The sequence below is a fragment of the Montipora capricornis genome, chromosome 6 (assembly GCF_036669925.1).
Source record: "Montipora capricornis isolate CH-2021 chromosome 6, ASM3666992v2, whole genome shotgun sequence".
Taxonomy (NCBI): Eukaryota; Metazoa; Cnidaria; class Anthozoa; order Scleractinia; family Acroporidae; genus Montipora; species Montipora capricornis.
The window spans coordinates 55,896,382-55,911,892 of NC_090888.1; the positions used below are offsets into that span (position 1 = coordinate 55,896,382).

The 15,511-nt window shown below is 40.0% G+C and overlaps 3 protein-coding genes across 5 annotated transcripts in view; 2 read left to right on the forward strand and 1 right to left on the reverse strand.

The window, feature by feature from the left end:
* The window catches only part of LOC138052620 (transmembrane protein 135-like), a 41,519-nt gene extending 40,736 nt beyond the window's left edge, over window positions 1–783 (reverse strand). Inside the window, exons 1-2 of the mRNA XM_068899161.1 lie at window positions 534–783; window positions 1–11 (exon numbers count right to left, since the gene is read on the reverse strand). The exon at window positions 1–11 is cut by the window's left edge and continues 117 nt beyond it. Of these exons, the coding sequence (XP_068755262.1) occupies window positions 1–11; window positions 534–689 (167 nt within the window). The 5' untranslated portion in view covers window positions 690–783. The remainder of the gene's footprint in view (window positions 12–533) is intronic.
* A 5,847-nt stretch (window positions 784–6,630) lies between these two features.
* Window positions 6,631–9,075, forward strand: LOC138052614 (frizzled-4-like). Its single transcript, XM_068899156.1, has one exon. It carries the CDS (start codon window positions 6,864–6,866, stop codon window positions 8,508–8,510), a length of 1,647 nt encoding a protein of 548 aa, XP_068755257.1. The 5' UTR covers window positions 6,631–6,863; the 3' UTR covers window positions 8,511–9,075.
* A 5,253-nt stretch (window positions 9,076–14,328) lies between these two features.
* LOC138052613 (ribosomal oxygenase 2-like) overlaps window positions 14,329–15,511 on the forward strand; it is a 63,978-nt gene continuing 62,795 nt past the window's right edge. For all 3 annotated transcript variants that reach the window (XM_068899154.1, XM_068899153.1, XM_068899155.1), the window contains exon 1: window positions 14,329–14,843. In XM_068899154.1, coding sequence (XP_068755255.1) covers window positions 14,415–14,843 — 429 coding nt within the window. In that variant the 5' untranslated portion in view covers window positions 14,329–14,414. The remainder of the gene's footprint in view (window positions 14,844–15,511) is intronic.

The following is a 15,511-nucleotide window of genomic DNA, read 5'->3' on the forward strand; positions in this document are numbered from 1 at the left end:
ACGCCACCAACCTGAAATCACGAAAACACTGTTACCATCAATAATATTATTAATCCATCAGACGCAGCAAAAGGAACAACTACTTTAGTACTGGACTGAATATTTTCCTAAATGGTGCTATAATTGTGTCTTGAAAACAAGATGACTGCAGGTAAGGGCATGTTGTACAATGTTGCCAGATTTCAGCTGTAACAGTAAGTAACGGAGCCTGTTTTCTGAGTGATCTGTGACAATCACTGGAATCCACGGCAGGATCAGAGGATGTTTGCATCAAATAAATCCAACATGACTGTAGACGTTTATAAAAGAGTGTTTTTCATTTCATTTCGACATCCGAGAATAAAAATGTCGGAATCCACGTTCCATTATCACATGAGTACCAATGGAATCCTGTCGATCGATACCAATAGCAGGACTACAGATCAGAGATCCCTCCGTAGGTCAATCAAACAGTTGCCCCTCGATATAAGAAAAGTTTATTTTACACTTAAACTCATTTACAAATCTTTAAGTTATGAACCTCTTACGCGTACCATGTACAGAATTCCGTAGATCCTCAAGGATTCCAAGAAACAAGATCTGAAGATACCGGCAGTGGCACTTGTGCAAGAAGGAGTCCATGTATGACAAAGCTCGTGACAGGAGAGATCCGTCGAAACAAGATTCAGTATTTTGGAGAGAGTGGACATACCCTCGTCACCACTTCGATTGAATCAGTAACGAAAAGTTTCTGCTTACATATTAAACGTTCGCCATTTTGTTCCGAAGGTATGCGAAAGGGACTGGAATCGTATATTGAGACCCTGTGGTGGATTGGTTGGCCTGTGTACACGCTTCTTCTATCTTCGCTCCACGGTGCGATTTTGGCGCATGCGACAAGGTTACGACAGGCCTACGACATGACTCACGATTGTCGCAGCGTTGTAAAGCATGTTTTGAAATGCTACGACATTTTCTTTGATGTGCACAGCAACAAGATGACTGCAGGTAAGGGCATGTTGAACAATGTTGCCAGATTTCAGCTGTCTGTCTGTTTTCTAAGTGATCTCTAACAATCACAGGGATACACGGCAGGATCAGAGGATTTTTCCATCAAATAAATCCAAGATGACCGTAGACTTTACAAAAAGTGATTTTTCTTTTTTTTTTTAACGAGTTGTAAGCCTGTCGTTAGCTTGTGGCATGCGACAAAAATCGTACAGTGTAAATCGGCCCATAGAAATCCGGCTTGCGGCACCAGGAAACATTTCTTGCGCAAGCAAAAATGTTTCTGAATTTGTTCAGAAACATTTTTCTTCCTCCGTAAATGTTTCCTCGTTTGCGCGCCGAAGAAACATTTCGGGGAAACATTGTTTCCTAGTTTGCGGGAGCCTTAAGATCTATAGCAGACTTTTCACTCAAGAAACCGAGCACTGTGATTGGTTGATTCTTGGTCACATGCCCCTGACCAAATTCAAATGTATCCCGATCAAGATGTTGCCCGCGCCGGATGTTTTGCTGCAAGTCGAAATATATAACAAAGCACTTAATGTCTGAATGTGCTGAAATTGCAGTCAGGACTTTGCATAATTACTCATTACAAATTTCCGACACTGACTTTTTTGAACGTCAAACGAAGCTCGCTAGAAAAAATTTTTAAAGACGTTTCGACCAAAAATCTTCGGCCATCTTCGATTTAAATTTGACAAAAAAAGCGACAGCTTCTGTTAACGGTTCACATTTGTGTATGCGCTTGACTAAAAGAACACGTGATCATTGCCGAGGCGAGGAACATTATATAATTAAAATATTTTGTGTTCATCCACCACATTCTGGCTTCACTTTGAATGCCAATCCTCCGGGAAAAATCCTATGAAGGCCCTTTAGGTACAAAGCAATGAACAAGGATTGTGAGATGAGGCCTGCGGTTTATAGTCCTTGTCCCAGAAGACTTGAAACTCCAACCATTTGCAGATGTCATTACAAAGGCAGCACTTTTCAGTTACTTTAAGACCCTGAGCATTGGTCCGGTCGGAGTCGAACTCACTGCTGGCTAATTTGGTCAGTTTTATCAAACAAGTTGATAAACGTTGGATTACCACCGTGAAAGATTTGGAGAGCTGATATTTCGAGCGTTAGCCCTTCATCAGGGTGAATAGAGGAATTGTGGGTGTTGTTGGTTTTTATGAGAGTGTGGAGGAGCCTTCCCATTCGTGGAAATATGGTGACAGGAATTTGTGGATAAATTAATGGAATGAGAGGCGTTCGTTGATTCCGTGAGGATAGAGTGTACCTAGTTGAAAGATGAATGTTTGTTGCGGCTTTCTGTGTTTCCGTGGTGTAAGGATAGGCAGCAAATTATCACGTTGTGGTGGGAGTGATGAGGAAGATTAAAATAACTCGCAACTGGTTTTGACGCACATGTGTCGTTTTTTTTCTACATCTCGTAAGTGTTCGCGAAAGTACACTTCAGTGTCACTGCGGGCCTAAGTCCGCCTCTAAACCAACTGAGCCAGCCAGTCGACGGTCTCTGATTTGTCGTTACACAGTACCCTTGCTTACTGTTCATTATCTCAGCTATAGCGCGGTTTTCAATTGAATGTCGTGAAACAAAATACCAAAGTAATGACTTCGACCAATCACAGCAGGTGCAAACAGCGGAATGAACCAATATAACGTACTTGCTAAAAGCGCGGGAACTGATTCGCGCGTGCAAGTCACGATCAGTTTTGATTTGCCTACTCAGGTTGATAAACTGGCGCGAGATTTTTAAACCAATCACTGAGCGAAGTAATTGCAATCGCGTTATTACTTTCGACAGTCACTTGAAAACTGCTCTATAGAACACTAATAAATTTGCACCAAATTGGCTACCGCCTATTGGTTGAGGGTAATGCTTCTTTGAAGCAAAACAATCGATGTTTGAGCTATTCGTGCGCATACTTGTCATTGCTTATTTTTTAAAAATATTTTGAGGAGTGATCTGGCCTTAGTTATTCACTCGGAATGTGTAGCGATATTTACTTATAGATAAATAGTTATCCAGGAAATAACTTTAATTTTTAGTTCATATCCTTTGGAGGGGACAGCTATTGTTAGAGTTATTTTCATAGAGTTATGTCGTAGAGTTAGAGTTCAGTTTCCAAAATCCTAAATTCAAGATTTTGGCAGTCCAAAATCTTGAATTCAGGATTTTGGCAGTCGTTAACTCTAACTCTAAGTCATAACTCTACTGAATTAACTCTATTGATAGTTAACCTCTCCTTTGGATGATGTTGTTTATGGTGAATAATTAACGCTATTCTCGTTTTGAAAAAAAAAAAACGCGGCCTGAACGAAATTCGATAACCAGTTTTGAGTAAGAATTTAAAGTATTCAAACGAAAACTATTTTCAGTAGGGTGGGGCCTAAAGCTACCAACAGAGACGCCAGCTATTTGTCCACCGGATAAAATCTACCTGAATCTACGCATTTTGACTACCCCCTGTAACCTTCCAAAGATACGCCCAGAAGATTCTAGGTGAGAGCGCGCAGAGCACGCTGGGTAAAAAATATGGTAACCCATCTGTGCGAGAAAATTTGGTTTTGTTGACCGACCGTACGTAAGTCCACCCCTCCATATATGCCAATGTTTTTTCGTTGTAATAATGGAATAATGCCATTTTGTGGAGCGGAATAACGGAATAACGACTTTAATTATGTAAACACCAATGAAATACCATGTGAGCTTTCGCGCGAAAACATTTATATTTTGTCCGGAATAAGTAGATTTTTCAATGGAATAATGAATTCTTTTTTACTGGAATAATGGAATTATGAAAAATTTTGAGTAGGGTGATAATAGAATAACGAACACACGATTATTCCTCTTCACCCCCCGAAAACACACCTGACGCTTAAATAAAGTTCATTACCATTATTTAAGAACCATACTGATTACTTCTACAATCTCATTACTAGGTCTTTCAGGACTCCAAAGTGTTTTCTCTTTAACTAGTTCCCGACTTTTCCAAATCAGTAAGATGTAAGTTTAACTTCAAATCCTCTGTCTCTTTTGGCGGCTAGTCTGACATACATACGTTTCGCCAATGGACTCATCAGAGACCTTTCGGTACAGCCAACTCGTCAAACGTTGCTTTTGAAGTCCCGCCAGCGTTCAAATGACGCTAGCAAATCTAGCCTGATATCTCATTAGGATTCTCAATTTCATAACATGCCAAGAAACCATTCTAAAATTGTGAAGGAAATTTTAATGCGTATGTTCCTTTGTCCATCCTCCAAGAAAATTCCCCTGAGACATCAAAAACGTTTGTAGTGGAACCTCATTTCTTCACCAATATAAACTCCTGACAAAGGAAAATAAGGGAGACTTGATTGTCCTTCTCTGTCCCACTTATTTTCTCTTGTGCCTAAGCATCTACATGAGTGGGGAAAAATACCTCAGCAACCGTTCGTCTGTCATTTAACTCGGTAAATCTTGCAAATAGGATTAATTTGGAGGATTAAAAATTAATCCTCCAGCATTCAGTCTTCCGGTTACACCAAATCTGTTGAATGGGTGATTAATTGACTGTAAATTGTATCGGAAGGCGGAAGTTTGGTTTGAAGTTCGGTTTGATCTTTTGGAAACCCTACCCTCCTTCAATTTCTTATTATGTCTTCGTTTTGTTTTTTAACGGAAGTAACCTTGTAAAAAGAATAATCGAGACATTATTGTGGTTGGTCACTCCTTGCAATAAACTTGATCTGTAGTAATTCAAAGAATTTTCTTAAAAAAAAAACTGAAGGGCATCGCGAACGAGGCTCTCAATGATCTGACTTTGGCTCAACTTGGGTGTTAATTAACATAAAAAAGTTATTTTTTTTATGACAGCTTCTCGTTGCTTGTCTCTGGGGTAGGTTTTCGGCGACAGAAGCTAAACCTCTCGGAAAAGGCTCGAGGAGTTTAGTCTTCGCTGACCGAAGACAAAAAAAGTATTTTCAGTGGCAGTAGCAACGAAAAACGTTGCAATAGAAATCGAAGGAAAAACTTACAGATGATGTTGCACTGCTGGCGACGTTTGGAATATACTGCTCGAAAAGTAAAACCTTCTTTGACTGAGGTCCCCCCAGGGGTTTTGGGGAAGAAGCCGAACGCGGCTAATTTAAACTGGGAACAGGGGAACAATTGCAGAACATCTTAGCGAACAAGGGAACATGAAATTTTAGGAAACAAAAAGATGGTGACAATTTTGAGAATAATTTTAGGAATAAGGGTACAGAAGTAAATATTTAAAGGGAGTAAAGATTTTCGACCCCATCGCCCTCCCCCTACCCCCGCCCAGCCTCCGAGGGTCGGTTTTTCTTTTTCAACGACTGCAAGACTTGGAATAGGCTCACACAGAAATGGGCTCCTGGCTCACAAGGTCGTAACAAAACTGAGCGAAACACATTCCAAGTAACATATTGAGGCGGTCTTGATTTGAAATAAAATATCCGTTAAATGCATCATTTTTTAGTTTACAGTTAATTTGCCCTTAGCGGAGAATTCCAGGTGGCCGGCTGTTATTTGCTCGCACTTTACTCAACAGAAATGCATGTTAGTAAAAATTTCAGATGAAAGCTGGACTCTTAACTGGCTGAGCCGATGTTTCCATGGGGTTTCAAAACAAACATAGACCGAGCCGTGAAACAAGATTTTTAGTGTTTTGGCCATGTTTTTCTCGCTGAAGATTTTAGAAAATACTACAGATATAAAAAAAAATCCTGTGTCTTGGTCTTTCGTCGTTTTACGCAAACCCATGGAAACGGTTCCGACGCTTTCTAATTGACTCAACAAAATGGAAAAAAATACACCTTTCGTTATTGTTTTTAAACTTAAAGCTGGGCCATAATCTTAAAGTAAATAAATGAAACAAAATTGCGAGACTTGAAAATGTTCCTAACCGAATCCTTTTCAAAGCGAAACAGGGGCCAAACTCGAGGGGGCCAGACCGTGTTTCAAAATCTGACCGAGTGAACAACTTGATCGATCGTGTTTTAATCGGACAATTTCTTGAATATATCTTTTGTCATTTATAAATGAGAATGAAATATAAAATAGTTCGGTGGAATTTTGTCACCTAACTTCTAAAAATACTTTTTGTTCCCAAGCCGTTTGTCAAGAAAGAGAAGGTTAGCAACTTTAGGCGCGTTCGATTGACCCTATTCCGGAATAAGAATACGAGGAGTGATGATTAAAACGGTATGTTTGGCGAGTTTAAAGCAACAAGGATAATAAATGTATGTTTGAAATAGCACTTTAGCAAGTGTTTGATAATTTTAATGTGAATCTCCGTAAAAACGAAGGATTTATAAAATTCTATTCCATGTATTCCTATTCCGGAATACGGTCAATCGAACGCGCCCTTAAGCAAAACCGTTGGCGCTCATTATCTGATAAAGACGAAGACAAAGTTTGTATTCTACATTCGTATTAATCAGTTCTTTTGACGAACATAACAAAGGCAATGTCAATAAGACCAGAGAGTGCGAAATAAAAGCAAGCACAATGCACTTTACTGGTTTACTTTCGTTATTCGATCCACCAATCGCCCTGGGGGTGAAAAAATGGCTCTCTCGATAGGCGTGGTCTTAATCTGTCAAGTGTGTTGTGATCAAGTTGTGATTGGATGAGAGTATTCACAAGCCCAGATCGACAGATCGACGGCGGTCGAACACGACTTCCTAACATGAAACTTTTGCTTACATGTTCCAGTCCGAAAGAACGTAACACGTACTTGTCGCATAAACCAATTCAGAGTCAACAAATCAGAGAACGGAGAATTGAGACAAAATGCGACTAAATAGACAGCTATTTCAAAATTAGACCGAGAGAGAACCATAGTTTATTTCAGCTGGCGAGCATGGAAGCCGGATCCACCATGAAGGCGACCAAGCGTTTGAGGTTTTTTGTTGTATTTTTGACAGGCTTTGTCGCCTTTAGTCAAGGATTCAGGAAAAAGGGGTGGAAGTGTGAGAAAATCACGTCTTCCTTGTGTGACGAGTTCGGGTACAACAGAACTCGGATGCCCAATATACTCGGCCACGACAGCCAAGGTGAAGCCGAACAAGAACTCCTACAATTCTTGCCATTGATTCGTTACCAATGTGCGAGTCAGCTACAGTTTTTCTTGTGTTCGGCGTACTTTCCAATGTGTACGGAGAAGGTGGATGTTATGATCACTTCTTGTCGCCCGTTGTGCGAATTTGTGCGCATGAAGTGCCTTCCCGTGCTTTCAGAATTTGGCATTGCATGGCCCGTTAACCTCAACTGCAGCAAGTTCTTGAAAGAAAACAACTTGAAAGCGATGTGTATGTCGGGGCCAAATATCACGGATAACCCTACTACCAATGTGGTATCGCTAAATGAGAGCACAACCATAACGGCAACACCAGCGGGAAGGCGTCATACGGGTTCAGAACAGTGCAGGAAATTCAAGAATAGCGTCAATTATTATTATGTAGGAAGCACGGAATCGTGTGCTGTGTTGTGTAATGAAGAAGGCATCTTTAAGACTTCCGATAAAAATGCTGTAGATACGTGGATGACACTATGGTCGACACTGTGTTTTCTCTGCACATCAGCAGTTCTTTGTACTTTTTTCGTGGACACGAAGCGCTTCAAATACCCCGAACGTTCGATCATTTGGCTTGCCCTCTGTTGCAATCTACACTCCATCTCGTTCATCGTTCGGTTGGCAGCTGGTCGCGAATATATCTCGTGCGATCAGGAATCCAATGGCCCAAAATTTCTCATTCAAGATGGTCTTAGAAACACCGGCTGCGCTATTGTGTTCTTAGTGCAGTATTTCTTTAGTATGGCTGCAACAGTTTGGTGGGTCATTTTAGCGCTAAGTTGGTTCCTAGCGGCAGCGATGAAATGGGGTCACGGAGAGATTGGCTCCTATTCGAACTTGTTTCATGTCATTTCTTGGACACTACCTGGCATCAAAACTATTTTTATCCTCATTACTCGTAAAATCGATGGCGATGAACTGACTGGGCTCTGTTTTGTGGGAAACCAGGACTTGATCGCTCTAGCAGCGTTCGTTCTAGGGCCCGAGTTTACATATCTAATCATCGGCACGCTGTTTTTAATCGCTGGATTTGTTTCATTGTTTCGCTGCCGCTCTACAGTTCAGCGAAACGGGACTAAGAAAAGCGAGACAAGTAAACTCGAAAGACTAATTGTTCGTCTTGGTATTTTTTCGGTGTTCTCGACTGTTCCAGCGACGGCCGTTATCGCTTGTTACTTTTATGAATATGCGAACAAAGAGTATTGGTTTTACGGTAAACGGCATGACAAAATCGCCGAACCAAACCTTGGCATATTTCAGTTAAAGATTTTTATGTCGCTGTTTGTTGGCACGATTTCAGGACTATGGATTTGTTCACTTAAAACAGTTCAGGCGTGGAAAAAATTCTATTATGTTGTCACCGGGAAGAGGCCACGTCGACCGCATGTTCAAAAGAATGGCCACAATAAAAATACGAACGAAACAACGGTTTAGTCTTGACCTCTGTTTTTGGAATCGCAAAAGCAGAAAATAAGGGGAATCTAACGACCAGTTGTCTATTGACCAGTTGTCTATTTTTACCCGAAACTGCAAATTCCAACTCGTGTGGATGCAATAGAGTGTGACAGAATTCACTGAGAAGCCAACACACACATAACTTATTGTACTTATCGAGAAGTGGCAAGGAGATAAACTTTTTTGTAGACAAGCCAAAAACAACTATGGTATTGAACAGCCATTGTTAACTTTTGGGGTCAGTTATATTTCAGGTTGTTGAAGAATACTTTGTTAACTCTTCGTAAAATCATATGTTGTTTTGAAACGAATTTTATCTTGACTTCCTTATGGAATTATGGCTTGAATTAGACAAGAAAATGATATTGTCTTTGTCGAGGAAAGGGAAAGTAAATCATTGAGAATATTGAATATAGGTTATTACAAAGGTGTAGACTACAGATGGTTTTGAATGTTTTGTTGACTTCAATTGTTTTGTACATAACAGAAATGATTAAAACCTGAAATTGTAAATAAAAGGAATTTTTTTAATTCTCTGGTAAAATAGAGCAGGTTTTTGTTTTTTTAATCACGACATATGAATCCCTCATGCGGTCTTTTTACATCGTTTCTTGTCAATCGTCATCTTTTGTGGCGAGTTGCCGGTCTTAAAATTCTAATCAGGCTGACACTGTTAGAAATATCTACAAAAGATATCACTGTTATACGCTAATTAGTCCATGTTTGTTTTCCCACCAGTCAAGGCGGCAAGCTCAAAGCTTTGTGAAAACATTCGTTTATTAGTTCAGCAATATAAACAGTATACCCCAGAAAAATATTGCAGTCTGTTTCAACGGTCTGGTATGTTTATGTTGTAGTGCTTGTGGGTAAGATATGAAAGCTGTGTCCCAAACGATCTATTTACTCTTTGTGATCGGCTTCCTTTCATCTTTCAAATCCAATTATTGCTTATTTTTATTTTTCCGGTTGAGGTCGCCGTCGGCCTGCCCAAAGTTCATAAAATGTGATTTGACGATATTCAGTGTACTAGAATGATCATTGCAAGGTATCAATGGTTGGAGAACTTCTCATTAATCTGAGTCTTTTGACACTCATTGTAAATTTATTAAGACATGAAGCCGATTGGGAAGAGGTATTCAGTTGTATTTTTACGTTGAAAGAATTTTTTGCTCTTCTCCAAGAACACTAGAGGGGTAGAGAGGGAGACACTGAGCAAAAAAATCAACAGGCTTGACCAGGGAAGTCCCAAGTCATTTCATACATATTTTGCATCAATATAAATCCATTTGTATCTACAATTAATAGACGTTGCTAATCAAAAGTACTCTTACAGTTGTTTCGTTTATTTTTCTCAGAAGATCAGCTTTTTGGAACATATTCTCAGGTCCAAAACCTTTTCACAAACCCACAGGTTGGATGCAGAACTTGGAAGATTTTAGGGTTGGTTTTGAAAGGAGTGGAAAGATATCATGGTTTTTTTGCACTATAATAACAGGGCTGTGTCCTATACTACTCTATTGAAGAAAATAAAAATTGACAAGAACTCTCTGTGAGTCTTAGTATCTTCTCTTCTTGCTCATTGCCTCAAGTGCTTTGATTTAGATTCTGATTTAGACATAATATTCTAGGTCAATGACATGAAAATTATTATTGTAGTTGTTTTGACGATGATGACGATTGTTAATAATAATAATAATATTATTATTATTATTATTAACAATTATTCGCCGAAGATAAAGTGATTATCGGTGAATATTCACCAATAATCACTGAGCCTGAGGCGAATAATTGTTTTAGTATTAATACACAGGTGATTATTTCAAAAAAGAGAAAAAAAGAAACATTTCAATGCAAAATCATCTTCACTTACAGTGGCAAAACGACTACTGGCAGCCATTTTGTCCGTCGAGGTGATTATCGGCTGATAATCCGAGATAGCGAGCCAATGAGAGTGCGATTTTGTATAATCACCTGTGTGTTTATACTAATATTACTATTATTATTATTATTATTATTATTATTATTACTATTATTATGATTATTATTATGTCTCCGAAACTTTAAACCATTTGTGTGACAGTTTTTCACACTGTAGACTCGAACCATTCTGTAATTTGACAGATTGTCTCGGGAGAACCAAATTAAAGGGTGCAAGGAAAGAGGAAGGAGTATCTTGACTTCTTCAAAAATTAGTTTAACCACAAAACTTGTATGCTGGCAACTTTAATCTTTGGAGTCTTTGACTAAGTACATGTGTAAAGAAGTTAGTAAGCTGACCTCTTCTCCTGTCCCTAAAATCAAGTATGAATACCCACACACTTGTGTGCCATTTCAGTGGGGGATCCCCGCAGGATTTTTCTTGCTGACTGATGACAGTTTTTTTTTTGGCAGAACACTAGTTCTATTAGAAAGCCTTGGGTTATCTTAAGGGGGGGAGGCATCCACTGCACCCTCCTTCTAGATCTGCCCCTGCATTTTTACATCAAAGTTGAGGTCAGGGTGGTTGAACTTTTTATTTCAATTTTAACGTTTTCAGGTAAGGGACTTCTGGCCCCAGTTGTTCAAACGATGGATAGCGCTATCCACCAGATAAATCGCTATCCAGCGTATAAACACTCGCAAAACCAATTGAGTTATCCAGTGGATAGTGATTTATCCGGTGGAAAGCGCTACCCATCGTTAAACAACTGGGGCCTGCTGTTTTAAATTGTAGGTTTTCTAATAGTGGCTAATAAAAGCATGTTTTGCATGCTTTTTGAATGTGCCCTTTGTTCGCCCAGGCTAACTAGTAGACAGGCAGTCAAGGACTATACAACTCTACCACAATTCTATCAGTATCTTATCTGTCCCGGTTGACATTGTTACTGCCTTTATGTTTGTGAGATCCTGACTTTGACTCTTGAGCTAATTCTGTTCGTAAGATACCTTGATTAAACTCTTGCTCGGATACCGGTTCATTTCGCCGACAGTTTAGCCCGTAGACAAGGAAACCACTCTGCCTGTTAGGTGTGGCATTCGTAATCCTATTATTTTTGCGGTAAAATACGACTTATTGCGAGGGGCACTGGCCTCCCATGAATATTCTAATTCCTCAAATCAAATAATGCACCTGTCACTGTGAACCCCCACCCCGGGGAAACAAGGGGCATGGGTGGAGCTTCATGGGGTCTTTGACTCTGCCTTGCCTGAAAGGGTGGGGGATTAATTCATTTTTGCATTGCCTTCCCAGAGAGGTGGAGGATTAGTACATTTCAGTCCGTTGCCTTGTGCGAGCAAGGAGGAGTAAGGTCACTTAAATAACCCAGTTGCATGGAAAGGGGTCAGAATATGCACAGTAGGAAGTAGCAAGGATTGACAGGCCTACACAACTCCTTAACGGTTGAGACTATTGTGCCATATTTTCGGTCTTTGACCTCTTTAAAGCTTTGCTCAAACGAGCATGTCTTTTTGGGAATTTCCCCTTTGAGAAAGATATCGGTGGTGGTTCTTTGAAAATTTGCCATAGAGAAGGCTGGTTTTGTATCAAGTGCCAAATTTTTGATAAAATATGTTCAAGGTTTGGCACTGCGTCACAAAGAGCAAGATATCCTTAGAGATTTCATTCCTTTGCTTCAGCGGTGATTCCCTTTCTGTGAATTTGATGTCTGATAGGAGTGCCTCAATCACACGTTTTGGATAGCCTCTAGCACGGAGACGTGATTTGAATTTGTAAATGTCCTCTTCAAAAGTTGTTCTTGAAGAATTAGTGCGTAGAAGTCTTAATTAAGGGCTGCGCCCTTCATGAATCCTTTGTTGACTTCTTAAAGTAATTTCTTTTTTCCACACTTAATTTTTCATAAACAAGATTAACGTAGTCTGCAAATTGAAACTTTATATTTTCCTCAAGCGCATTACTATAAAGAAAGTACTTCCCGATAAGGATTAAGTGGTTGAGGATTGAAGAAGACGACCACCCGTTCAGCACACCATATGCAATTTCTTTTTCGCAAAGAGCGGATATTTTTTCCGAATGGAGAGACTTTATACGAATTGATAAATTCGGGCCAAAACCATCTGGCGATCACACATGAGCACAATAGATGCATTGTAGTTTGCTCAGTACTGGTGCAATAAGGACCGGCAATATGGATTTGGTTTTTTTTTTCTTTTCATTTTATATAAAATGTTGTTTATATAAAGAATGTTATGGATTATTTTGTATTGAAACACTGAAACACTGAAAGTAATACTGTGGGTTTAAACAAGGAGTTTTTTTGTCCCCTTTAGGTGGGGGATTATCCTCATTTTCACGGTAGGGATTAGACCCAAAAATATGTCCCCTGTATGTAGGGCATTATCCTTGTTTGCCCCATGTTTCCCTGGGGTGGGGAGGGGGGTGGGGGTTTACAGTGACAGGTGCATAAATGTGTGCAATATTCAAGATACAATGAAATGCATTCTACGCTTTGGTAGCTTTACTGCTCGCTTTGGCCATTTCGTATAGGCCACTTCGGAAAATTCCATATTAATACTCTTTGTTTGTCCCCAAAAATTTGCAGTGATAAGCATTAGGTCCGGTTACAAATACCATCACACTTCGGTTTTAGTATACCGTGTTAACCAGCGGTCCCGTGAACGATGAATTGGCGGGAAATTTAGTCAATATTTAGCATAGGAATTCACGGAATAGAAGTTAGAAACCCTACCTTTTTACAGAGATTCACATTAACATTGTCAAACACGTGCTGAAATGTTATTAAAAATATATTCTTATTATCTTTGGTGCATCAAAACACCAGACATACCGTTTTAAATCTTCTCTCCACGTATTCTTATTCCGGAATACAACCAATAGGGTCACATCGAACACACCCTTCAGATAAGCATTGTGATTGGCTCTTGTACCTCGGGCATCACAACACCCCTCCAACATACCAATTTAAATGTCATGGGCGCTTCGTCTGATCTTTTGACGTATCCTTGGAAATTTACCACAGGGGATTTACCCTGGGAAATGTTGGTCACACGCACTAAATGCAGTTTCCCCGTGGTAAAAGGGTCATTTACCGAGGTAAAAGTGCCCCGTGTAACCGCACCTATTGTTTCCAATTTCTGTTGCGACTGACAATGGTCCCAAGAGAAAATATAAACAATGCTTATTTAAAATTTTGGTTGGAGGGGGGGGGGGGTGGGGGGGTTACAAACAAACAGTATTGTGGTATTTTCCGACTCGGCCAATTGAAACGATGTAAACTTTCTCGGGAACACGTTTTTTCGCTGTCTGATCCCGTTTAAACTGCTGTTGCGAAATCTCCAGAATCTTGGCGAAGTATAAAAATACATTTTTTTTTTGTTTGTTTGACTGAAACAAAACCCCAGGAGCCAGTTTTAGAAGAGAGTACATAGGGCCAACTTACAACTGAGAATTATGAGATAACAGTGACTAAGCCAACGCTTTTTTTTCACTGACAGCTAAGAAATTCCGAATCACTGTTATTCAAGTCGGATAAAGTTTGTCTAAATAGCTAAGAAACGGCCAACTTTTCGATGTAGGCCTAGGGCACTTTCCTTTTGTCAGAACTGGTCAGCCAGGCCCATCAGTTTGCAAAGAAAATGCAACAATTTTACATCATCCTCGAAGTGTGTTAATTTGAAGAAGTTGCAGACTCAGCCCTTTCAAATTGAAATTGAAATTTAGCGGGAAGTAGCGAGCATCAGCGTCCGTAAGAATTGGCGCGAAAAATTGACCAATGGATATAAAGAACGATGGCGCGTCTTTTCGATCCTTTGCGCGCCACGATCGATGAACTCCACGTGAGTCGAGTTGCAAAAGCAGCTGGTTTGAGACAGTTGTGTGAAGCTTGTTCCTTTGGTCCGTCGATAACAATTAACAATTTTGAGACCATGAAACGGAAAAATCGCGCTGCGAGTGCAACGGCGACTTCCCCAGATGAAAAGAAGAAAAAAGTAGCCCATGAAAATTCCGGCGAACCTTCCACTGCGACGACAAAGTCTATTGACTTCAGCTCGCCCCAACGAGTGGTCGAATCACTGCTTCCTTCGATAAGTTTGGAGACCTTTTTCAACGAGTATTGGGAAAAGAAACCTCTTTTTGTCAAGCGAGATAACGCCGACTTTTACGGTTCCCTATTTTCAAAGAAAGATTTGGAAGCTGTTTTGAAAAAGAAGGAAATTCTGTTTACTGAAGATGTTTCTCTGATGCGGTACGCGGAAGGCAAAACGGAGTTGCTGAACGGAGCGGGAAGAGTTAACTTGAAACATGTAAAGGCAGCTGGCGTCGCTGTACAATTTCATCAACCAGACAGGTTTAAGGTTTGTTAATTCCGTTTGTTAATTCCTTTCCTCTTAGATATACACTCTAAAGCTTGTTTTAACCGTATCTTGTGATTATGTTGTACTTAAAGTACATTACCGGTAAAACGTAACTTCCAATTTTAATGCGTCGAAAAGTTGGTTAAGAGTCAAACGCTCGTGGAGCTCTGAATCAAATAATTTATGTACTCTTTGAAAAAATTCAGCATAAAAAGGAAGGCCGGAACATGAGCAGCACCTCGCAGAAATTGTTGTACAAGCGGTAATTTGTTATACGCTTCCCGGACCCGGGGGGGGTACTTTAGGAATTTCTGGGTGGGGATGTGCCGCTGGGACCCTGGAACCCTTAGCCTATACCAGAGCTAGTTCAGCTGAATTTTGCTACCCTATACTAGAGTAAACTCCCACCGATTTCCGTCTAAATACCGATACTTGAGAGTTAATAATATCCAGAAGTTTCTCATGATAGCCATTTATTGACACTGTTGAGGCTGAGTTGCGCAAATTTAAACTTTGCCGACTCGACTTTTTAATATTTTTGAGCGGGAATTTCTGGTTTCCTTAGTCTTGATAAAATCTTCAAGCGACTGGTCAGTTTCGTGAAAAATGATACCCTATTCTAGACCCAAACGCTCTGATTTATATACCCTATGCTAGAGTAAACTGCT

Coding starts and splice junctions, on each gene's coding strand:
- LOC138052614 (XM_068899156.1), top strand. CDS start 6,864: ATGGAAGCCGGATCCACCATGAAGGCGACCAAGCGTTTGAGGTTTTTT.